Here is a 25,174-nt window from a genome sequence, read left to right as displayed (position 1 = left end):
GGATGAGCCAGTATATTCACACACACACACACACACACACACACACACACACACACACACACACACACACACACACACACACACACACACACACACACACTAGGTTAGTTTAGCTGCAGATATGAGCATGATCTACCTTCATATTTCTGTGTGTGTGTGTGTGTGTGTGTGTGTGCAGTCGGAGTGTGTTGTCTCAGGACGCAGCGCTGCAGCAGCAGGAGTCCTCCAGGCTCAGTGAACTGAAGGAGCAGCAGCAGCAGATGCTCCTCAAGCTGCGGCAGGAGCAGTACTACAAAGAGAAATACTGCAAACAAGAACACGCCAAACAGGTACACACACACACACACACACACACACACACACACACACACACACACACACACACACACACACACACACACACACACAGTGTTCAGCATTATTCTCCAGCTCATACAGCACACACACAGCTCTGGGCTTCACCTCTCTGGGCTCTTCATCCTCCAGCTGAATGTCCACAGCGCAGTGAGCACTGATGTGAACACACACTGTGGGATTAACAGTCAGGAGGCATTTATTAGGCTGAAGATAGTGGTATACCAGCTGAGGATGAGTGTTGACATTTCAGTGGTCCACCTTAATTAGATCATGATGAATCCTCCAGCAGACCATAGATAGACCATACATCACCATCATCATTACCCTGAGAGAAAATCAATGGAAGTCTATGTTATGTCCTCACTAAGTGTGTGTGTGTGTGTGTGTGTGTGTGTGTGTGTGTGTGTGTGTGTGTGTGTAGCTGGTGGAGAAGCTGGTGTCCGTGGCGGAGCACTGTCAGAGTAACCAGCTGAAGAAGCTGAAGGAGCTGAGTGAGAAGTAAGTGGGTGGAGCAGCACGCTCATTCTTCCAGGTATCCTCCTGTTGAAATGACAGTATATGCGGTTTAGGTGGGTTTGAACCAGAAGTGTTGATTTAAGCTTTTCTGACCATCACCTGCCGGCTTCAGCCTGCTGTTTCTGCTGCAGCAGTGTGTATATTCAGTCCAGTGCAGGAGGAATATGCATTAAACACACGTGCAGAGATGTTCCTCCATGAAGAACAGACTACACTTCAGAACAACACTGGGCACTGTGTCTCTGACTACATATCACTGAAAACAGCTCACAGCTGACGATCTTCTAATATGCGGAGTCAAAGTGTCTCTCACTGCTGTTCAACCACCTCCGTCTGAGCTGACGCTGTAAACCAGCTGTAGATGTTCAGAAGAGTCTGATGCTGAGGAGATCTGCTGATGTACTGTCAATAAAGGCCAGACTCACGTGCTGTATAAATAATAAATGAACCTGATCATCAGTATCACTAATGAGATGATATGACTCAACGCTATGAAGCACGCTAGGGTTTAGATTTGTAAATAAAGCCGTTGTGGCGTCTGTGATGGGAAATGCTGAAATGCAGATCCAGATGCAGTCCATGAAGAACATGACAGACAAACACAAGCTAAAGGATAACACAACCCAACCGGCACACAGAGACATCACAGGGGACACTAAGACCACTACAGACAGGACTGGGTATAACTACAGCTAAACACAGACAGGGTTACAGCCTTAATGTCTTCTAAATGAGTCATTTAAAAACAACAGTGTGATCATACTTTCATAACTGACCGCTTCATTTCTGTGCAGAGAAAGCAAAGACTTGAAGAAGAAGATGGACAAACAGCGTCAGGAGAAACTGAATGAGGCTCGAGCACAGGGCAAAACACTGACGGAGGAGTGAGTGTATTACTGTTACTGTGAGCTGATGAATGAGTGAATGAATTACTGTTACTATGAGCTGATGAATGAGTGAGTGAATTACTGTTACTATGAGCTGATGAATGAGTGAGTGAATTACTGTTACTATGAGCTGATGAATGAGTGAATTACTGTTAATATGAGCTGATGAATGAGTGAATTACTGTTACTATGAGCTGATGAATGAGTGAGTGAATTACTGTTACTATGAGCTGATGAATGAGTGAATTACTGTTAATATGAGCTGATGAATGAGTGAGTGAATTACTGTTACTATGAGCTGATGAATGAGTGAATTACTGTTAATATGAGCTGATGAATGAGTGAGTGAATTACTGTTACTATGAGCTGATGAATGAGTGAGTGAATTACTGTTACTATGAGCTGATGAATGAGTGAGTGTATTACTGTTACTATGAGCTGATGAATGAGTGAGTGAATTACTGTTACTATGAGCTGATGAATGAGTGAGTGAATTACTGTTACTATGAGCTGATGAATGAGTGAGTGAATTACTGTTACTATGAGCTGATGAATGAGTGAGTGAATTACTGTTACTATGAGCTGATGAATGAGTGAGTAAATTACTGTTACTATGAGCTGATGAATGAGTGAGTAAATTACTGTTACTATGAGCTGATGAATGAGTGAATTACTGTTAATATGAGCTGATGAATGAGTGAGTGAATTACTGTTACTATGAGCTGATGAATGAGTGAGTGTATTACTGTTACTATGAGCTGATGAATGAGTGAATTACTGTTAATATGAGCTGATGAATGAGTGAGTGAATTACTGTTACTATGAGCTGATGAATGAGTGAATTACTGTTAATATGAGCTGATGAATGAGTGAGTGAATTACTGTTACTATGAGCTGATGAATGAGTGAGTGTATTACTGTTACTATGAGCTGATGAATGAGTGAATTACTGTTAATATGAGCTGATGAATGAGTGAGTGAATTACTGTTACTATGAGCTGATGAATGAGTGAGTGAATTACTGTAACTATGAGCTGATGAATGAGTGAGTGTATTACTGTTACTATGAGCTGATGAATGAGTGAGTGAATTACTGTTACTATGAGCTGATGAATGAGTGAATTACTGTTACTATGAGCTGATGAATGAGTGAGTGAATTACTGTTACTATGAGCTGATGAATGAGTGAGTAAATTACTGTTACTATGAGCTGATGAATGAGTGAGTAAATTACTGTTACTATGAGCTGATGGATGAGTGAGTGTTATTACTGTTACTATGACCTGATGAATGAGTGAGTGAATTACTGTTACTATGAGCTGATGAATGAGTGAGTGAATTACTGTTACTATGAGCTGATGAATGAGTGAGTGAATTACTGTTACTATGAGCTGATGAATGAGTGAGTGAATTACTGTTACTATGAGCTGATGAATGAGTGAGTGAATTACTGTTACTATGAGCTGATGAATGAGTGAGTAAATTACTGTTACTATGAGCTGATGAATGAGTGAGTAAATTACTGTTACTATGAGCTGATGAATGAGTGAGTGTATTACTGTTACTATGAGCTGATGAATGAGTGAGTGAATTACTGTTACTATGAGCTGATGAATGAGTGAGTGTATTACTGTTACTATGAGCTGATGAATGAGTGAGTGAATTGCTGTTACTATGAGCTGATGAATGAGTGAGTGAATTACTGTTACTATGAGCTGATGAATGAGTGAGTGTATTACTGTTACTATGAGCTGATGAATGAGTGAGTGAATTACTGTTATTATGAGCTGATGAATGAGTGAGTGTATTACTGTTACTATGAGCTGATGAATGAGTGTATTACTGTTATTATGAGCTGATGAATGAGTGAGTGTATTACTGTTACTATGACCTGATGAATGATTGAGTGAATTACTGTTATTATGAGCGGATGAATGAGTGAGTGTATTACTGTTACTATGAGCTGATGAATGAGTGAGTGTATTACTGTTACTATGAGCTGATGAATGAGTGAGTGAATTACTGTTACTATGAGCTGATGAATGAGTGAGTGTATTACTGTTATTATGAGCTGATGAATGAGTGAGTGTATTACTGTTACTATGAGCTGATGAATGAGTGAGTGTATTACTGTTACTATGACCTGATGAATGAGTGAGTGAATTACTGTTATTATGAGCGGATGAATGAGTGAGTGTATTACTGTTACTATGAGCTGATGAATGAGTGAGTGTATTACTGTTACTATGAGCTGATGAATGAGTGAGTGTATTACTGTTACTATGAGCTGATGAATGAGTGAGTGTATTACTGTTACTATGAGCTGATGAATGAGTGAGTGTATTACTGTTACTATGAGCTGATGAATGAGTGAGTGTATTACTGTTATTATGAGCTGATGAATGAGTGAGTGTATTACTGTTACTATGAGCTGATGAATGAGTGAGTGAATTACTGTTACTATGAGCTGATGAATGAGTGAGTGTATTACTGTTACTATGAGCTGATGAATGAGTGAGTGTATTACTGTTACTATGAGCTGATGAATGAGTGAGTGTATTACTTTTACTATGAGCTGATGAATGAGTGAATTACTGTTAATATGAGCTGATGAATGAGTGAGTGTATTACTGTTACTATGAGCAGATGAATGAGTGAATTACTGTTAATATGAGCTGATGAATGAGTGAGTGTATTACTGTTACTATGAGCTGATGAATGAGTGAGTGTATTACTGTTACTATGAGCTGATGAATGAGTGAGTAAATTACTGTTACTATGAGCTGATGAATGAGTGAGTGTATTACTGTTACTATGAACTGATGAATGAGTGAGTGTATTACTGTTACTATGAGCTGATGAATGAGTGAGTGTATTACTGTTACTATGAGCTGATGAATGAGTGAGTGAATTACTGTTACTATGAGCTGATGAACGAGTGAGTGTATTACTGTTATTATGAGCTGATGAATGAGTGAGTGTATTACTGTTATTATGAGCTGATGAATGAGTGAATTACTGTTACTATGAGCTGATGAATGAGTGAGTGAATTACTGTTACTATGAGCTGATGAATGAGTGAATTGCTGTTACTATGAGCTGATGAATGAGTGTATTACTGTTATTATGAGCTGATGAATGAGTGAGTGTATTACTGTTACTATGAGCTGATGAATGAGTGAATTACTGTTACTATGAGCTGATGAATGAGTGAGTGTATTACTGGTATCATGAGCTGATGAATGAGTGAGTTTATTACTGTTACTATGAGCTGATGAATGAGTGAGTGTAGTACTGTTACTATGAGCTGATGAATGAGTGAGTGAATTACTGTTACTATGAGCTGATGAATGAGTGAGTGTATTACTGGTATCATGAGCTGATGAATGAGTGAGTGTATTACTGTTACTATGAGCTGATGAATGAGTGAGTGTATTACTGTTACTATGAGCTGATGAATGAGTGAGTGTAGTACTGTTACTATGAGCTGATGAATGAGTGAGTGTAGTACTGTTACTATGAGCTGATGAATGAGTGAGTGAATTACTGTTACTATGAGCTGATGAATGAGTGAGTGTATTACTGGTATCATGAGCTGATGAATGAGTGAGTGTAGTACTGTTACTATGAGCTGATGAATGAGTGAGTGTAGTACTGTTACTATGAGCTGATGAATGAGTGAATTACTGTTACTATGAGCTGATGAATGAGTGAATTACTGTTACTATGAGCTGATGAATGAGTGAGTGTATTACTGTTATTATGAGCTGATGAATGAGTGAGTGTAGTACTGTTACTATGAGCTGATGAGTGAGTGAATTACTGTTAATATGAGCTGATAAATGAGTGAATTACTGTTACTATGAGCTGATGAATGAGTGAGTGTATTACTGTTACTATGAGCTGATGAGTGAGTGAATTACTGTTACTATGAGCTGATGAATGAGTGAGTGTAGTACTGTTACTATGAGCTGATGAGTGAGTGAGTGTATTACTGTTACTATGAGCTGATGAGTGAGTGAATTACTGTTACTATGAGCTGATGAATGAGTGAGTGTATTACTGTTACTATGAGCTGATGAATGAGTGAGTGTAGTACTGTTACTATGAGCTGATGAATGAGTGAGTGTATTACTGTTACTATGAGCTGATGAATGAGTGAGTGTAGTACTGTTACTATGAGCTGATGAGTGAGTGAGTGTATTACTGTTACTATGAGCTGATGAGTGAGTGAATTACTGTTACTATGAGCTGATGAATGAGTGAGTGTATTACTGTTACTATAAGCTGATGAGTGAGTGAATTACTGTTACTATGAGCTGATGAATGAGTGAGTGTATTACTGTTACTATGAGCTGATGAATGAGTGAGTGTATTACTGTTATTATGAGCTGATGAATGAGTGAGTGTTTTCTGATGATGATGATGCTCTGTTACAGGACTAAGATGGAGATGGATAAAGCACATGTGAATGAGGTGGTGCAGGCCGTCCATCGGGTGAGTGCACTAGTGTTACGTGTTTATATACAGTAGGTGTCTTATATATTTGTTATGTACTCTAGTTATGAACACTCCATACCACCTGTTGTGTAAGTGTGTTATTGCTCCATATGAGACAGACAGGATGAACACATTAATCTGCAGGTCATCATGGTGTCCGGCAGGCTGTAGAGTGGAGTGTATATGATTATATTCACGGCTCCTCCAGCAGGGGGCAACAGAACATCTTCATCTGCATTTACTCTACAGAACAGAGCCGTGTCTGCATCTGTGCGTGTGTTCTTCCTCTAGCAGCTCTCATTCAGCAGCTGACATATACACCGTTTCAGAAATCATTATGTAGTGTTTTATTTGTTGTTTTCTGGCCAAAATTAAACAGAACAATTCATCCAAAATAAAGTTTGAGTTGCTTTGATAATATATGTGTGTGCCGTGTGTGATTATTATGAGTATATAAGGACACACACGCATACATGCACTGCATATATATTTGATAAAAAAGTGTATTTATGTGTGTGTGTGTGTGTGTGTGTGTGTGTGTGTGTGTGTGTGTGTGTGTGTGTGTGTGTGTGTGTGTGTGTGTGTGTTTCAGCTGCAAGGCGCTCAGAATACACGGCTGGAGAGTTTGCAGAAAAAACACGAAGAGATTAAGCAGCAGATCCTGGAGGAGAAGGTGAAGGTGAGACTTGTTTAACAGGTTTACAGGCGACGGTTGAAGCTTTATTTGCTCATTAGCGGGGTGTAAAGTGCTGTTTGCCAGCAGTGTGTGTGTGTGTGTGTGTGTGTGTGTGGCTCACTGTCACTGTTATTTTAGGAGGAAGATTCACAGCTACTGGAAGGTAAGAGTTTCTGCATCAGCGTTCAGCTCATCATGGGAATCTGCTGAAACTAACAAACTCTGGATCATCTGCCTCATACACACATAACCCGCTTTACTGACTGTGTGTGTGTGTCCATGTGTGTGTGTGTGTGTGTGTGTGTGTGTGGACAGTTTTAACTAACCCTTGGATGTCCAAATGACAGTTAAGATCAAACATTAGCATGCGGGGTGTGTGTGTGTGTGTTTGTGTGTGTGTGTGTGTGTGTGTGTGTGTGTGTGTGTGTGTGTGTGTGTGTGTGTGTGTGTGTGTGTGTGTGTGTGTGTGTACGGCTGCCGTCTGCTGGCTGTGGTTCTTCACACTGGTTTTGCTGTGACGTGTCTTGGCTTCTGTGTTTGGGTATCTTCATGGTTTCTCAGTAAATCAGACTTCTGCGGGTTCAGGCGAACATCATCTTCATCCTCTTCATCATCATCATCATCCTGTGACTGACAGCAGTGTGAGTTTCTGTCTTTACTGAAGAGGAAAGATGTTGTGGAGCTCATTCACTTTATTGAAGTGTGTGTGTGTGTGTGTGTGTGTGTGTGTGTGTGTGTGTGTGTGTGTGTGTGTGTGTGTGTGTGTGTGTGTGTGTGTGTGTAAGGATGAGTGTTTAATCCGCTTCTGTACACACAGTAAACACACAGAGGACATGTTGGACTTGTGTATCAGTCGTCCTCTAGACTGAATGAGTAGTGAAGCTCTCTCCGTCTCGTCAGTTTTAACATGTGATGATGATCGGACAGTAATCAGGGTGTCCGCGGGGTCTTCAAAAGTCTTATATTGGCTGTTCTAGGTCTTCATATTTCTGCACAGGTCTTATTTTTGCGATGTCCATGTAACACGATGTCTAATGCTCATTTTAATTCCTTGTCGTTGTTGCTGCTGGGTTTTGGTGTGTTGTAGTTCTTCATTTCACTAGTCCTAATGTAATTTGCAGTATTACAACTACAAATGAGACCAGCATGCAACAGCCAATCAGCTTTCTGTTACTGAACGCGCGGCGAATGTGACGTCATCGATGTGTTAGCGGAGGTTCGCTTTGGGTGCGCGGCACATGATTTCGGCTGGCGGTGTGAGCAGATTTCGGCTGGACAGTTCTCTCGGCGCCGCGTTTGATTTGAGTTGAATATGAAACAGTTTGAAGAGATGTTGTCGGAAACAGGTACGCCTGTACAGACATCTTAACGTGATCATCACAGACATTACCAGATGACTATTAGCCTAATTGTTGGCTAGAAATTGCAACAGGAAAGTGTTTTGTTAAAAACCTGAGGGAAAAGCTTGGTAAATCTAAAAAGAGGCCATGCAGAAGGGTTAGGGTTAGGGTTAGGGTTAGGGTTAAGTGTTGGGAGTTAGGAATTAGGGTCAGGGTTGGTGTTAGGGTTACAGTCGAAGTCAGGGTTAAGGTTAGGGGTCAGGGTTAGGGTCAGGGTTGGGATTAGGGCTACACACTGCAACGTAAGATTCACTCATTGGAATTCTGCAGGTGACAGAAACTAAAACAGCTGATGGAGCATTCACTAACCTGCACACTTTACAGTCAACACCTAACGGTGACTAGAGACAGCTTAATCCCATTACACAGACACACGCACACACACACACACACACACACACACACACACACAGATATACACACACACAGATATACACACACACACAGATATACACACACACAGATATACACACACACACAGATATACACACACACAGATACACACACACACACAGATATACACACACACAGATATACACACACACACACACACACAGATATACACACACACAGATATACACACACACACAGATATACACACACACAGATACACACACACACACACAGATATACACACACACACAGATATACACACACACAGATATACACACACACACAGATATACACACACACACAGATACACACACACACACAGATATACACACACAAAGATATACACACACACACACACAGATATACACACACACAGATATACACACACACACAGATATACACACACACAGATATACACACACACACAGATATACACACACACACAGATACACACACACACACAGATATACACACACACAGATATACACACACACACACAGATATACACACACACACAGATATACACACACACAGATACACACACACACACACAGATATACACACACACAGATATGTATACACACACACAGATATACACACACACAGATATACACACACACAGATATACACACATACACACAGTTATATATGCATTTCTGCCCACATTCACCAGAGGGCGCCACATTATATCTGGTCTTCACTTCCCTTTTATGCCAGCTGTGCGCGTGCGTGCGTACGTGTGTGTGAGTGACCTCATTCTCCATCTCAGGCTGGAGAACAGCTTCGTGTGTGCATGTGTGTGTGTGTGTGTGTGTGTGCTCTGCTGAAGTCTGAGCGGGAGCGAGAGAGTCTGACCTATTTCTGCATGTGGATCTGCCGCTAATGGACAGATATTAGCATCTGCTCTTCTGAGGGTCCGCGTTCCGCCCGCAGTGCCTAAATATACTCCTGTCCTGGAGATGGTGTGTGTGGAGACTGTGCTCGCACCTCAGCACGTGTGTGTGTGTGTGTGTGTGTGTGAGTGGCCTGCTAATGGTCAGTCTCAGAGTGTGTTAGCATTAGCGACCTGCTAGCGGTCGATCAGCAGGACTGGGCAGATCTGACTTTCACGTTGGGTTAGGGTTTTATCACTACAGATGCACTCAGGTCAAATAAAGCAGCTATTGTAAGGGAACGAGTGCTGAGCCGTCAGATGCTCTGAACACTCCCTCATTGATTTATTTGTTTGTATTGTTGAAATGAAAGAGATCATTTAAAGCATCATCATCCGTCATCAGTCAGATATATCCTCACCCATATCTCAGACCAGAGGTGAAAACTCTGATGATGAAGCTCCTCTCTGTGGCAGAATACAGGCCTGACATGTGCACTACTGCATCATGTGTATTCAGTGTCATGTTCACGCAGAGACGTCCTGAGACAGACAGCAGTGTGTCTGGGGCTTTTTAACAGGGAATAGAGGCTGGATAGGGGAAGCTCTGACAACGCCTGTGTATAGCCTGAAGCCGGCCTCACACTTTGTGATTATTGTATTGTGTGTAGATGCTGTCTGATCATGCACACTTGGATACAGCTGAATACATGTAAAGAATCCTCCTTCAAATATAATAAACTATAATCAACATAATTAATAATCGTGAAGCCATTTATGCAGGGTTTGGTGTTGTTTTTACTGCACTAGGACAGTTTGACGATCATTTTTAAGTGGTCTCTTTCATTAAAGCAGGGTTTGACAATAGAGTTGGCCTTAAAATAGCATTTGTGTGACAAAACCTGAGATCAGTTCTGTTTGAAACAGACTGGACAAACAGTGATGCCCGCGCGCACACAGCCCTGCTGCTCTCAAGCGCTCCGGATGTTTTTAAGTCGGTCTTTTTGTAAGCCGCAGCGGTTGCCAGTTTTGTTTTAACTATTCTTTGAACAGAACAGATTATGGGCCTAATGTTACCCGTGTGCACCTGATCATCCTTCCATTATCACACACGGTATGCTTTTCACCAGCTTTCTTTTGCTTACAGTTATTTTTGTTAATATGGTTTCATTTTTACAGTAAGATTGCTTTAATAGGAGATTATCTCCCCGTGTTTGTGTAGTTCACTGCTGATCTGAGAGACCTTTAGCCTGGACAGGCTAGGCTACTGTGTATAGTCTTAGATACATGGCAATGATTATTTTTTGGGTTTTGATGTATAAAAAGAGCATGCACACAGCTATATTTTGCAAGTTTTGACAAATTATTTAACATTTGTGGCTAAGAAATAATTATTTACTTATTTTTGATGTGGTCAGAGATAAATTTGGTAAATCCTTAGTGTTGAGCCCTGAAGAGTCATCATGTGAAATCATGTGCAATGCGACACTATGAAACCATGACAACATGCACATTATGCAAGTTCATACGCAAAAAAGTGAAATGAATGAGGAGGCATGTGGACATCACACGAAGTCTAAATCAAGTCATTTTAGCATGTCAAAGTCAGATTTAGGCTTGATATATAGTTTCCCAACAACAAAAGTGTGGCTAGTGGAGATGGCGAGTGGCTAGTAATGTTGGAAAACTGATCAAATCAAATCCCTTTTATTGTAACATCAGCAGCAGCACCTGTGCTATGATGAGTGAAACGCTTAGGTGCTGCTCCAGACAGTACAACATACAACAACATACAACAGCATACTCCCAAAACAACAGGACGATGTGAAATTGGCAGTGTTGACAGCGATATGTGCAATGAGTAGGTGTCCACATAGTTGTAGGCAGTGTTGTTTCAGTATGGGTTGGTTAAAGTGCAGTGCATGCTACATACTGATGGTGTGCAGTGAGGGATATGGAAGAGTCTGTGTGTTGTGTGTTAGGTGTTCATCAGCCTGATAGTCTGAGGGAAGACTCTTTCCTGCGTGATCGGATGCTGCGGAACCGTCTGCCTGTGGGTAGCAGAGAGAAAGTCTATGGCTTGGGTGGCTGGAGTCACTGATGATTCTCTTGGCTTTCCTCATGCACCGCCTGGTGTAGATGTCCTGTAGGAGGAAAGCTCACCTCCTAATACGCGTCCAGCAGTTCGCACAATCCTATGTAGGCCTTTGCGATTGCTGCTGGTGCTGTTTCCACACCAGGTGGTGATGCAGCCAGACAGGATGCTCTCCACAGTGCAGGTGTAGATCGAGCGGAGGATGTGGGGGCTCAATCCAAACCTCCTGAGACGCCTGAGGAAGAAGAGGCGTTGTTGTGCCTTCCTCAGCACCGCGTCTATGTGGGCAGTCCATGTCAAATCCTCAGCGATGTGGACTCCTAGACACTTGTAAGTGCTGACTCTCTCCACTGGCGTCCCGTTGATGGTGATGGGGTGTGTTCTCTCTTCTCTCTCCTGAAATCCACCACCAGCTCCTTGGTTTTGCTGAGTTAGGGTTAGAGTTTTGTTGAGTGAGAGGTGGTTTTCCTCACGCCACTGCGTCAGAGTGTGCACCTCCTCTCTGTAGGCCGTCTCAGCATTATCGGTGATAAGGCCCACCACCGTCGTGTCATCAGCAAATTTAACGATGACGTTGGAGCTGTGTTTGGATGTTACTACTAGCCACAGTAGGTGCTGATCAAAAAAGTTATTGTCAAACTGCGCTGATAACGTTCAGATAGACCAGACCTGAACCAGGCCAATGCAGTTCCACCAACATCATCTTCAAGCCTGTCAGGAGAATATTATATATCAGTAGGATCAAAGGCAGCACTGAGGTCCAATAACACTGAGAGTAGGGTTATAATGTACGGTTGATATACTACAAACCAACGTCAAATGCATCAGTTCTATTCAGAAATATTGTTGTTTGCCTTCTCTCCTGTTTGAGTTCTTCGCTTCTTTTAAGCATCGTCATCTTGTGCATCACTGCAATCTTCATGTAAAGAAGTGTGTTTCCAATCTTCTACATCCCTCACCTCTGATTTCTATCACAGCTCAGGTATTTCAGTATATTTAGCAGAACCCAACCTTAAATATATCTGACACCCTTATTTACCTCAGAGTCTTTTCATTGAGTGGCTGATATTAGATTTATTTAGAGGGGAAATGTTGAGGCAGAGCTCTGGCCGTTCACATGTGATGGTGATGTTGAATGAAACTGCAGGCCACAAACAGAGTGCTGTGCCGTCACCATGACAACACAGATCTGCTGTTAACCCCATAATAACCACACACAGATCTGCTGTTAACCCCATAATAACCACACACAGATCTGCTGTTAACCCCATAATAACCACACACAGATCTGCTGTTAACCCCATAATAACCACACACAGATCTACTGTTAACCCCATAATGACCACACACAGATCTGCTGTTAACCCCATAATGACCAGACACACACAGATCTGCTTTTTTAGTTTCTAATTAAGCACATTATACTGGCCGGTCCAAGATTATGTAGACCTCGGGATCAAGAGAGACAGACTAACATGAGTGTAGTGTTGTTCACATTACAGTGTGTGTTTGTGTGTTCCCGGCTCCGGTTGCCCTTATTCATGCAGACTAACGATCCTTTAGAGGATTGGGGTTTGAGAGTGTGTGTTTTCTGTGTATGCTGATGCTGAGAGGTGTTTAATCTAGTTTTACACTGACAGAGTGTGTCTGTCTCCCGAACTGGGCTAGTAAGGCGGATCCAGAGTTTATCAGCAGATATGAGCAGATGTATGGCCTACAGTTGATGCTGATATTCTAGCGACAATCGATTGTCCAAACTTCAGAAGTATGTTGATTTCAGAGCAGTGCAGGAAGGGCAAAGATACTGAACAACAACATCTACAGTGCAGTCAGAGGCAGAGTGCTTCAGTGTGTTCTGCTCAGTACATACACACACATGCTCCTACACACACATACACACACACACACACACACACACACTGGTCGTGTCTGCTCTGCTTTTGATGTGAGCAGCTCTTCGTTAATAATTCACAGACTCCTGCTTCTCTCCAGGGGAAGTTCTGTCGCTCGATAAACACACGAGGAGTGCAAACACACGCACGCACACAAACACACATGCACGCTGGAAATACCTGATCCTGCCACACACACACACACACACACACACACACACACACACACACATACACACACACACACACAACCTTCCCCAGGTCTCTGCACGTGTGTGGACTGATGCAGGCGTCCCTGAGCATGTGTATTATCTCACACACACACACACACACACACACACACACACACGCAGGTTGAAATGAGAGTGTGACGCTCCAGATTGAGCAGCGCAGCATCCCTGGACGGCGAGCAGAATGAGGACAGATGTTGAAGAAGGTCGCTGCGTCCCGAGCGGGCGCCGCTGATGGCTGAATGTGGTTTGTTGACAGAAGAGAGTCTGTGGAGGAAAGACGGATTTAACTGAGATCTGGAGCTGCAGCGAGGGAGCTGCGTTTGATCTGCAGATCTCTGCGGGTCCGAGGATCCAGATCGCCTGTTTCTCTGAGGATACGCCAGCAGCAGCTCTCACAGAATCACTTCATCACTGACAGCTTCTCTCGGCTTCATAGAGCACATATCTGAAACTCCAGCATCAAGAAGAGTTCCCCAGACAAGAGCAGCGTTAGAGAGAAGTGATGCTTCTCTATTCACATGAACACATGAAGGACACAGGTCAGAGTTCACCCAGCAGCTCTCAGGCCCCGTTTACACGGATACGCTTTAGAATGAAAACCACACTAGCGTTTCTGAACAGCTCTCCGTCCACACTGCATTGCTGAAAATGCACATCACATGACCCCACACACACACACACACACACACACACACACACACACACACACACACACACACACACATACTGATATTTCAAATCATTCATTCATCCATTTTTTTAATCGGCTTAGTTCCTTTGTTTATCTGGGGTTGCCACAGGGGAATGAACCACCAACTATTCCAGCCTATGTTTTACACAGCAGATGCCCTTCCAGCTACAACCCATCACTGGGAAACATCCATACACACTCATACACTACGGCCAGTGTAGTTGATCAGTTCCCCTATAGCGCATGTGTTTGGACTGTGGGGGAAACCGGAGCACCCGGAGGAAACCCACACCAACACGGGGAGAACATGCAAACTCCACACAGAAACACCAACTGACCCAGCCGAGACTCGAACCAGCGACCTTCTTGCTGTGAGGCCACAGTGCTCTGCATTGCACCACCGCGCCGCCCAATGTGTAATCATTGCAATGAGATTTTAATATTTTTTGAAAATCAAAAATAGTGATTGAAGGCATGCGCTCTTATTTTGTAATACAGGGGAATCATTCACATTAACAGTCGTGTGTGTGTGTGTGTGTGTGTGTGCGTGTGTGTGTGTGTTCATATTGAGATGTATTCTGTTGGTTTGCATTGAATCCGCTGAGCCTCCGTCTGAGTTTGACAGTGTAATAACACACAGTGAGTGAGTGTGTGAGTGTGTGAGTGGAGCACAGGCCGAATTTCAGGCTTTATTTACGCAGCTGGACTCCTGCTGTTCCCACACGAGCGAGCGCAGGTGATAAAGACGTGTCCCGCAGGTGTTAAAGGTGCAGGTGTAGCGCTGTAATCCGCTCAGTGTGCGGGCAGCAGGGGGCAGCAGTGTGTGTGCGCTGCGGGAGCATCTGCTCGTGGCGTCCGGACAGAAATGCGGCTTTCCAGAAGGTGACCTGGAGACTGTGGAGAGTCAGCGCTCGGGTTTGAGTGAGCGGCGTTTGAGTTCAGGCTAGTGATGGTCGGTAATTAGCAGTGTGCTCGCTTTGAACAAACCTGTTATGCGACTGTAGAATGATGAGTCGACTCGTTCATCAGCACACACTGCACACGAGGAGGAGGAGATCAGTTCTGTAGTCCAGTCTTCAGTCGGGTTTGAGTGGTTGTTCATCAGGAGACAGAATGAAGTCGATCATACACAGTCAGAGCTGGATAAAGATTTGATTTCTTCTCTCGAGTCCTCAGTTTGAGTCTTTCGTCTCTTTACATGACAAATGAACAACTCACAAACACAGAGTGTAAAGCTGGTCTAATCCTGTGTGCTTGAGCTCAGACCGTGAGCATTGCTGATGAGTGTGTGTGTGTGTGTGTGTGTGTGTGTGTGTGTGTGTGTGTGTGTGTGTGTGTGTGTGTGTGTGTGTGTCAGTCAAACCTGAAGAGCTGAGCTGATCATAGACAGAACAGCAGGTGATTCTTTCCCCTCTCTAGCGCGCTGTTTCCACTGAGTGGTATGGTACGGTTTGCTTTTTTGGCCGTTTCCACTGTCAAAAGGTGAACAAAACCAAACCCTACTACTTTTTCGGCATTCTTTCGAAAGGAAACCAAACAGGAGAAAGAGAATCAAAAGGTGGAGCTAGACATGCAGCTGAACGCTGATTGGTTACAGAGATGCGTCACGAGCTCGTGGAGTAGCCAGAATGAAAGCAAAGGATCGGCCATGTTCTAATACACAGCTGAGACATTACACCATAATGATATATGCAGGGCTTTACATTAACACCCGCCAACCTGCCAAATGCGGGTAGATTTCAGCTTTGCCGGTTAGACAGACACCTCCACTAGCCACTTTATCTGGTTAAAAATAATTTTTAAATTGTGGTTTTCTTAAAGCAGGGTTCGACTATAAGAATAACTCAATATGAGTACAGATGTGATCTCAGAATGGAGAAACAGAACAACTAACAAAAAAAAATTGACAGAAGAAAGCAGATGAATAACCGAATGAGAGGATAATCTCTAACAGCTGATGTGATGCGCGCGACTGTTTAAAGCGTGCGCGCTCCTGTCTCCTTCCTTGAAGCACGCGTGCCTGGAACGCAACTGTGATCGCATCTCTTTCAAATAGTCAAGCAAAAAAGTAATGCTAATGCACCCACAGTCTTGCTGCTTTCAAGAGCTCCAAATGTGTCTTTGTAAGCAGCACCGGTTGCTTTCGCTCTGAACTGATTATTAATTGGCCTTAACCGTGTGATCATCCTTCCATTATCACACACTTTGTTTTTCACCTGCTTTCTTTTGCTTACGGTTATTTTTGCTTATATGGTTTAATAATCTTTTTTTTTTTTTACAACATTTGCTTTAATATGAGATTAACTCCATTTATGTGTAGTCTTCTGGTGATCTGAGAGATATGTGCATATTGTTGATACATGACAATAATTATTTTTAAAGTCAATTGTTTTTCTTTGTTTTATAAAAGAAATGTTTTGTTAAATATAAAAGTATAGCATACAGCTATATTTAGCTTGTTTGACACATTTAAAATTTGTGGCCAGGAAATAATTATTGTTTTAATTTTGAGTTCTGAAAAGTGATGTGAAATAAAAACTGATTGCAGTATAACACTATGAAACCATGACCTTTTTGCTCTTACATGACACACAACACGTAAAATGAATGAGGAGGCATGTGGACAGAACACAAACTCTAAATCAAGTCATTTTAGCATGTCAAAGTCATATTTATGAATATAACAATATTTTCCCAACTACAAAATTGTGGCTAGTGAAAATGCAGAGTGGCTGGTAATGTTGGAAAACTACTAGCCACTGTGGCTGGTGATCAAAAAAGTGAATGTAAAGCCCTGGATATATGCATATAATGATGAGCCATGGATGACCTGAGCTCAAGCAAACCTTGTCGTTGTCTTAATGTACAACCACAAAGCCAAGGTGAACCAAATCTGCCGTGTCCTGTTGTAGTTTTACGAGCCGTCTAAAAGTGCGAGCTAATAATTAAAATGAAAGCAGTTACCTGCTGCTAACTAAAGAATGTGTGTGTGTGTGTGTGTGTTTGTCTTGAGCTCTGGAAAGCAGCAGGGCTGTGGGTGCACGATCATCACTCTTTGTCCAAACTGTTTCAAAGGGAACCGATCGCACCAGTTGCGCTTCCTCTAGGCACGAGATTCGCGCAAGTAAACGGGAGCGTGCACGCTTTCTAACGCTTTAGCGAGTGATTATCCTCTCGTCCGGTATTCACCTTCTTATTTTGCTGTTTTGCTCGTGCGAACACAGTTATTATTGTCAGTCGTGCTGCTTCTTGATTCTAAGATTAAATTTGCATGAATATCGGGCCATGCATATTGTCGAACCCTGCTTTTAAGAAGACTATAATTTAAAAATGATTTGCAACCAGCCAAAGTGTCTAGTGGAGGTGTCTGTCTAACCCGCCGGAGCTGAAATCTGCCCGCATTGGTCAATGTAAAGCCCTGGTTGCAGTATACTATTATCATTGATCTGCAGTTATAATCAAACTGTTGAAATAAATGCAGTATTGATGTGTGTAAAGCATCTGTGTTGTGAGCAGTGCTTGTCGTATGATATGTGAGCGACCCGTACTGCTTTATTGTAGACATTAATAGGAGTGAGAATGACGTCGACTGAAACTCTGTCGTACACCACGCCCACCCAAAAGGTACCCTTAGTAGTAGAAACGCAAGCCTGATAAAGATGAGCCGTACCGTGCTGTACTGTACCAGTCAGTGTAAACGGGCCATTACAGCGTTCTAGTTCTGGCTGTTTGTAGTGTGAGCTCGTAGGAGAGGAGTGTGGCCGCAGCTCGTAACTTACTAATGATACTATGGCAAACTGAATGAAATGAAGGAGTGTTTATCTTGATGACTGACACTCAAAGCTCTGAGTCTGTAAAATGATCTGATCTCCCCATCATCATCATCATCATCATCATCAGTTCAGACGGTTCCCGCTGCTCATCTGCATGGAGAACTAACCCGAAGCCAGAGTCAGGCGGCTCAGAGACGCTCTCACAATCACACAGCACTACAAATGCCTGGAAATCCTAGTCTTTGACACCATTCGTCTTTAGTGCTTTCTTTAATTACAGCGCTCCCCGGAGAGCCGGCGGGGTAGTTAACCAGTCAGATAAGCAGTAAAGCAATTATTGGGTCAGAATGAATACAATTCTGCCATCTTTAATCACTAGGGGAGTCTGTGCCCGGAGAGAAACAGCAGATCCGGCTCTGGAGATGTGTGTGTTTCTGCAGGTCTCTGGTGTGTTGTGTGCCGTCATCAGCGCTGTGTTTTACTCTCCTGAATCACGCTGAGCTTTACTGGGTTCCTTATTCACGCTTATTCATCCTCCGGTGCTGTATTCCCTCACACACCTCTGCTTTACCTTGATGATCAGCTTCTAGATCAGACGCTCTCAACTGGTGGATCAGGAATGTCAAGGGATTTCACATACGCACACGCACACACACTCACACTACAGTCAGTATCTGCATTTCCACTGTCGGCCCAGTGCTAGCAGGGCTTTAATCGGGCCGGGGATGTTGAGCAGTGAGGCTGAAATCATGTTGCGTTTCCACTGTCAGGCTTGTAGCACATCATGCAAACCCCGTCCTCAGGACGTCCCCTCAATCAAACACAACCCGCCCACTCCAGAGGGAATCAGCAGATAAAGCACACCATGTGTCTATACGCACAGGCCAGTGTCTTTCCATTTATTAGATTGGTTTACTTGCCTACCAACTATTGGCATCAAGTGGTCTCGCTACTAACGAAGGGATGACCCAGCGCACCATCCATGATATAACACCACAGAAATGTTCCAGCAATAACTCGCTATAAAAAGTATTTATTACATCCTCGTTTTGGTAGACGGCGTCAAACATTCAGGCCAAATGCTCCAGAGAGACCTCAAACATAAATATTTGCCTGTGCTATATGACACGGAACAGGTGATTCCCCTTTATTGAAGAGAATAATTGAAGGATGTTGCAAATTATTCGCATACCTTAAGCAAAGAATACCATTAAGTGTTTCAGGACATAAGAGCATGTAATAAGATATAGAATATACTTGGTTGCGCTCAGCAGATATCCACTAATAAAGCTCTACATTTAACATTTATTTTTACATTTTTCACGTCAAATAAACACAGAAACACTTGTTTGAGGACACAGGACACTCTTTTTATGTGCAGTTTTCCCGATGCGCTGTGCAGGACTGGAGGACAGAAAAGAAGGTTTCTGGTTTAACCCAATAATGCTCTGTTTGCAGGATTTGATTAATATCATCGTCTCCACAGACTTTATCAATAATATTTCAGAACTCCTCTGTTATTTATTGTTTTTAGTAATTATCTATAATCTTTTTTTTTTTTTTTTTTTTGTTTTGAGAACAGTTAGTGTGATATCCAGAGAGGCAATTGCAGATTAGGAAGGGAAGTGGAGACTAAATAGTTGAGTTTTTAGTGGTTTCTTGAAGACAGCGAGTGACTCTGCTGTTCTGATGCAGTTAGGGAGTTCATTCCACCAACTGGGCAGATTGAACGCGAGAGTTCGGGAAAGTGATTTCTTCCCTCTTTGGGATGGAACCACGAGGCGACGTTCATTCACAGAACGCAAGTTTCTGGAGGCACATACATCTGCAGAAGTGAGAGCAGATAAGAAGGAGCAAAGCCAGAAGTCACTTTGTAAGCAAACATCAGAGCTTTAATTTGATGCGAGCAGCAACTGGCAGCCAGTGCAAACGGATGAGCAGCGGAGTGACATGTGCTCTTTTAGCTTCATTAAAGGCCACTCGTGCTGCTGCATTCTGGAGCAGTTGAAGAGGCTTGATAGAGTTAGCTGAAGCCCGGCTAGTAGAGAGTTGCAGTAATCCAGTCTGGAGAGAACAAGAGCTTGAACAAGGAGTTGAGCTGCATGTTCAGATAAGAAGGGTCGGATCTTTCTGATGTTGTAGTTTAATAAAATTACAGATTTAATGTCATTTTATTAAATCCCATATTTGTAATTCTTTAAATGATGTCAGTATAGCTTAAGCTATTTTATCTAGAAATGACACTATACACAGAAATATCGCTTATAAATTAAAACTTTATTATTTAATGCAACAGCCTTAAGGCCCGTGCACAGCGAGACGTTTTTTGCTTGTGTTTTCCTTCGTCATTTAACGCCTTGTGTCTAAGTAAAGCGTGCCAAAAAACGCCTCATGCTCGTTTTTTTTTTTTTTTTTGACGCGCTACGTCTAAACCTTCTCCACCAATCAGATCGGCACTTTTGTTCACATGCACGGAGCTGCTGAAGTTACAGTAAACAGCACTTGGAGGCGCTCAAGCGCAACACTGTCAATGCGAGCGCACAGTGAAGAAGATACCCAGAGGGATATGAACGTGCAGCTGCTTAATGCTCTGCTGAACACTCATCCTTTCCTCATCGCTAGAGCTGGAGCTGCTGCTTCAACCATCCATGCTTGTTCGATTCACCAGTATCTTTAACAACAAGTGTGTCAACTTTCTGTCCTCTTATTCTGTGTTACAATCGCGTGTCAGAAGCTTAAAGTTGTGTAGCGCCATCTAATGTCAAAGAGTGATTTTGCATCCTCATCTGCTCGACGCCAGTGAAAATCACCTGGGTTTGAATCAGGAAAAACTTATTGAAAAACGCTGACGATAAACACAAAGGTAAAGCGTCCCGGTGTGTACGAGGCTTTACATTTAAAAGTGAAACAAATGGGCGATCATAAGCAGAAGACCCTGAGCCTATAAGGTGTTTATGGAATATCTCATACTGATCAGCTAGATGTTTTCTTTCTCTTATTTATTTATCAGTTTGCCGCATGTACTCATGTGTGATCTGAAAATTAGTATAATGGCCACATGCTATCTTTACCAGACTCAGGCCATCTCTGCCTCTCCTTTCACTGCCCGTAGCCCCAGCTGGCCCTCTTTGGCCCAAGGTATTCAGCAGGCCTCGAGGAAGCCCTGCCTTGACCCGATCAGGCCCTGTGACAGTGGAAACACGACTGGCCTCGGCTCGCCCTGGCCCTCGCTCACTTTAGGCGCGATAGTGGAAACACGGCTACTGTGTAGTAAAGCGTCAGATAACTGGTGATCATTCAGCATGACGAAGCTATTAATATCATAATCAAACACAGATATTGTGGGCTGTACATAATCAATAGATCAGAGAATTAGTGATCGTCCTCGATGTGATTCTGTTTGGGAAAACTCAAATGTGTAAGCGCTAACGGTTGAAGTGGCCAAGAATAAAGACTTGAGGAGAGATGTCACCAATATACTACATGACTGCAGCGTAACTATGCTTATATATAATAACTCTGTTTAACTTTTCCTTTGTTCAACCATTAAAAGCTGTCAGTTAGCTATAGAGTTATGAGTAGAGCCAGACAGAATCTGACTCAGACATTTCTGCTGAGAATTGTGCTACAAATCTGCAGTCGTATGCAGAATTATTGTGGGAATATTATTACTAAAAACTTCATTTATGAAGTATAAAATTTCACATCAGTCAATATTATTAGTGAAAATAAATATATTATAAACTAATATAATAATATATGATCTACTGATGAGTGACTAATAGAGTTATGGTGACTGATAGCCTTCAGTTTCCTGATTTTGACAGTCATGCAGTAATCTGCACTCTCTGTAAAGCTGTGTTGAAGCAGTCATTATTGTGAGAAACACTGTACAAGTCAACTTGAGCGGATTGAGAATGAAGCTGTATTATAGTCTAACTGCCATCCTTCAGTACAGTCTTTTAGATCATGTCAGAAACTGATTCTGGACCTGCATAAGGATGAGAATATATCTGTGTTCCTGGTGTGTGCTCTGCGCGATTAGAGAAGATGGCGATGTCCAGAACTGAATCTAGCCCAGAGATCTGCCAGTTGAGGCTCTGCTCCAGAAGGCTGTCGGGGTTTCCCGCACTGATTTCTGTCTTTTTCCTCTGCAGCTTCAGACTCAGCTGGACCAGGAGTACCAGGACAAGTTCAGGCGGCTCCCGCTGGAGATCCAGGAGTTTGTGCAGGAGTCTGAATCTGGAGTCCAGTCGAGGAGAGACTCTGCTGCGGTGGAGAAGCAGATCTCGGTGTGTGCAGATGCGGAGGAGCGAGCGGTGTTCGACACCTTGCTCTGAACACAGTTTACACCGCTAATGTGCACCTTTAGTACGACAACTGGAGGACTTACTTGAACAAATATAATCTTCCTTCCTTCCTTCTAAAACTCTTGGTTTTCACAAGAACTGCTGCTTACGTGGGTTTAAAGTTGCATATGTATCTTGAGGCAGACACACATGTGTTTAGAGGCTCCTCCTAATGGTTTTTAAGGTAACTTTAATATGAATATTATGTGGACTACTTAGGTCACGCTAACATGGGTGTTCAGGGGTGTTCATGCAGAGTTTTAGACGTTTAGTAGCTTTATATGAATCTGTCTTACAAACACACACACACACACACACACACACATGTATAATGACACATGCACATCACAGTATAGAGCAGGGGTGGCCAACCCTGTTCCTGGAGATCTCCCTTCCTGCAGATTTCAGTTGCGACCCATATCAAACACACCTGCCTGTAATGATCACGTGGTGTTCAGGTCCTAACTAATTGGTTCAGGTGTGTTTGATATGGGTTGCTACTGAAATCTCCAGGAACAGGGTTGACCACCCCTGGTATAGAGGTATAAGTGATTTATTAGTATGTACGAAAATGTGATGTTAAGGAAAGCGTTCCCTTTATTTGAGCTTTATATGAAGCGGCTTACACTGGACTCATGTGCGCTCGATCAGTTTACTCATTCCCTGGGAATCGAAGCCTAACTTTGGTGTTAGCAGTGCCATTATCTACTGTCTGATTAATAAAGATTCTGACATTACACAGTGATGAATCTGATCCTTCTTCCAGACACAAGAGTTCATGTGCAGCAAACGGCACTAAAGAAGCTCCATAACAAGGATGACTGTGAGTTGGTGTGTTTACCAGTTAGGGGGGGAAGACGACAGCTTCTTTTAGGAACATTTAATATTGGTTTGTCTTTAATATTATCCATGTTTAACACATGGACTGCAGTGCCCTTGAACATGTTCACTTCTAAGTTCACTATTGTTCTGCTTGATAACGCTGAGGTCTGTGAGGTCGGTTACGCAGAGGAGTTCTACATTTAAGTATAGTAAAAACAGCTTTAACCCATATTAACACACCGCTGTGAGCACTGTTGCTCTGGTCCCTGAAGCGTACGATCACTAATAGTTTAACACATGATCTGCTTTATTTACATTGGTTTCACACTGTCTAGATGTGCTCCATTCCTCTCCCTGTTAAACAGCCACTCTGATGACATTGGGCTGAAGTTCATACCTGTCAACAGTGGGATATGCCCACCATAGTAAGGGATCCCCCTCTTTCCCCTTTAAAAAATCCCCACATGACTAAACATGTTCATTTGGAGCTGTTTCCTCGTAAATAAACAGTGAAATGGTCAGTAATATGTTTTATTATTATTATTTACAAAAGAATCAAATAAACAGTGTACATCAGCAGCAGATACATTAGCAAACAGTTCAGCTTATTAAAATTAATAGCTGTTAGAAAGGAATACAATCAGGCTATCAAATCCCATCAGTATGGAGCGCGTCAGCTGACAGTCACGCACTGCTATATGACTGCTTTGAGGATTGCAAATGAAGGGGAGACGGCAGCTGTAATGGAAAGTTAGGGTAATCGCGCTGTTTTTATATTTATTTCAAAGTGTTTCATGCCTCAACAAAGCGAAAGCACTGAACAGACTCATATTTAAGAGCGAGGGGCTGCTCCTAGATGATCAGTGGTATGGGTTGTGTATAGGGAGGATCGACTCTTTAATGTTTATTTGCCAACCTTTAGAGAAACACGGGAAAATACCTTTACGGGATGATAGCGGGATAGAACTGTAAAATACGGGAGAATCCTGGGAAAACAGCAGGGTTGACAGGTATGGTGGTTGATGGAGTAACATGTTGTAGATCCAGCAGCTCTCCTCTAAACACTGCAGTACATGTGCTTACACAGCTCATCATATGATCAGGATATTCACCAAAATTGGATATATCCACAAACCATGTGATCTGTTGTGTCTAGGGATGTAAAGGTATTGTAAATATCGTCATACCGCAATATTAATTTTTTTCAATATTACCGTAGTCGCATGACTCGATATAACTATAGGTCTTCTGAGAAAATTTGCTCAGGCGAATGAAGCGAACGGGAGGTAGCGGAAACTACAATTCCCATCAGCCCAGGCGTGGCCATCATCCTTTGCGGTCTGTTGGCGCTACAGATCCAGTAATGGAGTGTGCTGCTAGTAGCGGGGATGAAAAAGAGCTGGAAATGATCGAACCTAAAGCGGGTTTTAAATCAGATGTGTGGAAGCATTTCGGTTTCTTTCTAAAAAGATACGAGAAAGGAGAAAAGGTGACAGACAAAGACAAAAACGGTATGCAGGCACTGCCAGACTGTGGTGAAATATAAGTCAGGGAATACGACTAATAACAGTGATGGGGACTGCAGAACACAGCACACTGTTCAGATTGATGCAGACATTGACTTGTACCGCAAAGAGACCTCTATCTCACTCATGGTTTGTCCTCTCAGGTGGTGGAAAGACAATGCACAACGTTACCCACTGCTGTCAACCTGGGCCA

At 42.6% G+C, this 25,174-nt stretch overlaps 1 protein-coding gene across 16 annotated transcripts in view; it reads left to right on the top strand.

Moving 5' to 3' along the window:
* The window catches only part of plcb1l (phospholipase C beta 1-like), a 151,016-nt gene extending 127,629 nt beyond the window's left edge, over positions 1–23,387 (top strand). For 4 of the 16 annotated variants that reach the window (XR_015518883.1, XR_015518884.1, XR_015518885.1 and 1 more), the window contains 7 exons: positions 179–329; positions 779–855; positions 1,668–1,757; positions 6,200–6,257; positions 6,853–6,939; positions 22,442–22,973; positions 23,153–23,387. Coding sequence is in view for 5 of the 16 variants with exons in the window: in XM_087298663.1 (XP_087154789.1) it covers positions 179–329; positions 779–855; positions 1,668–1,757; positions 6,200–6,257; positions 6,853–6,939; positions 22,442–22,624 (646 nt within the window). In the remaining 11 variants the exon portion in view is untranslated. Of the gene's footprint in view, positions 1–178; positions 330–778; positions 856–1,667; positions 1,758–6,199; positions 6,258–6,852; positions 6,940–7,074; positions 7,100–22,441 lie in introns of all 16 variants that reach the window. The other 12 variants (XM_087298664.1, XM_087298665.1, XM_087298662.1 and 9 more) reach the window with 9 other exon arrangements.
* The last annotated feature ends 1,787 nt before the right edge of the window (positions 23,388–25,174 follow it).

The sequence above is a fragment of the Danio rerio genome, chromosome 20 (assembly GCF_052040795.2).
Source record: "Danio rerio strain M-AB ecotype USA chromosome 20, GRCz13ab, whole genome shotgun sequence".
In the NCBI taxonomy this organism is placed as follows: domain Eukaryota; kingdom Metazoa; phylum Chordata; class Actinopteri; order Cypriniformes; family Danionidae; genus Danio; species Danio rerio.
The sequence above is the reverse complement of the archived record's forward strand: the minus strand, read 5'-3'. Positions and strand labels throughout refer to the sequence as shown.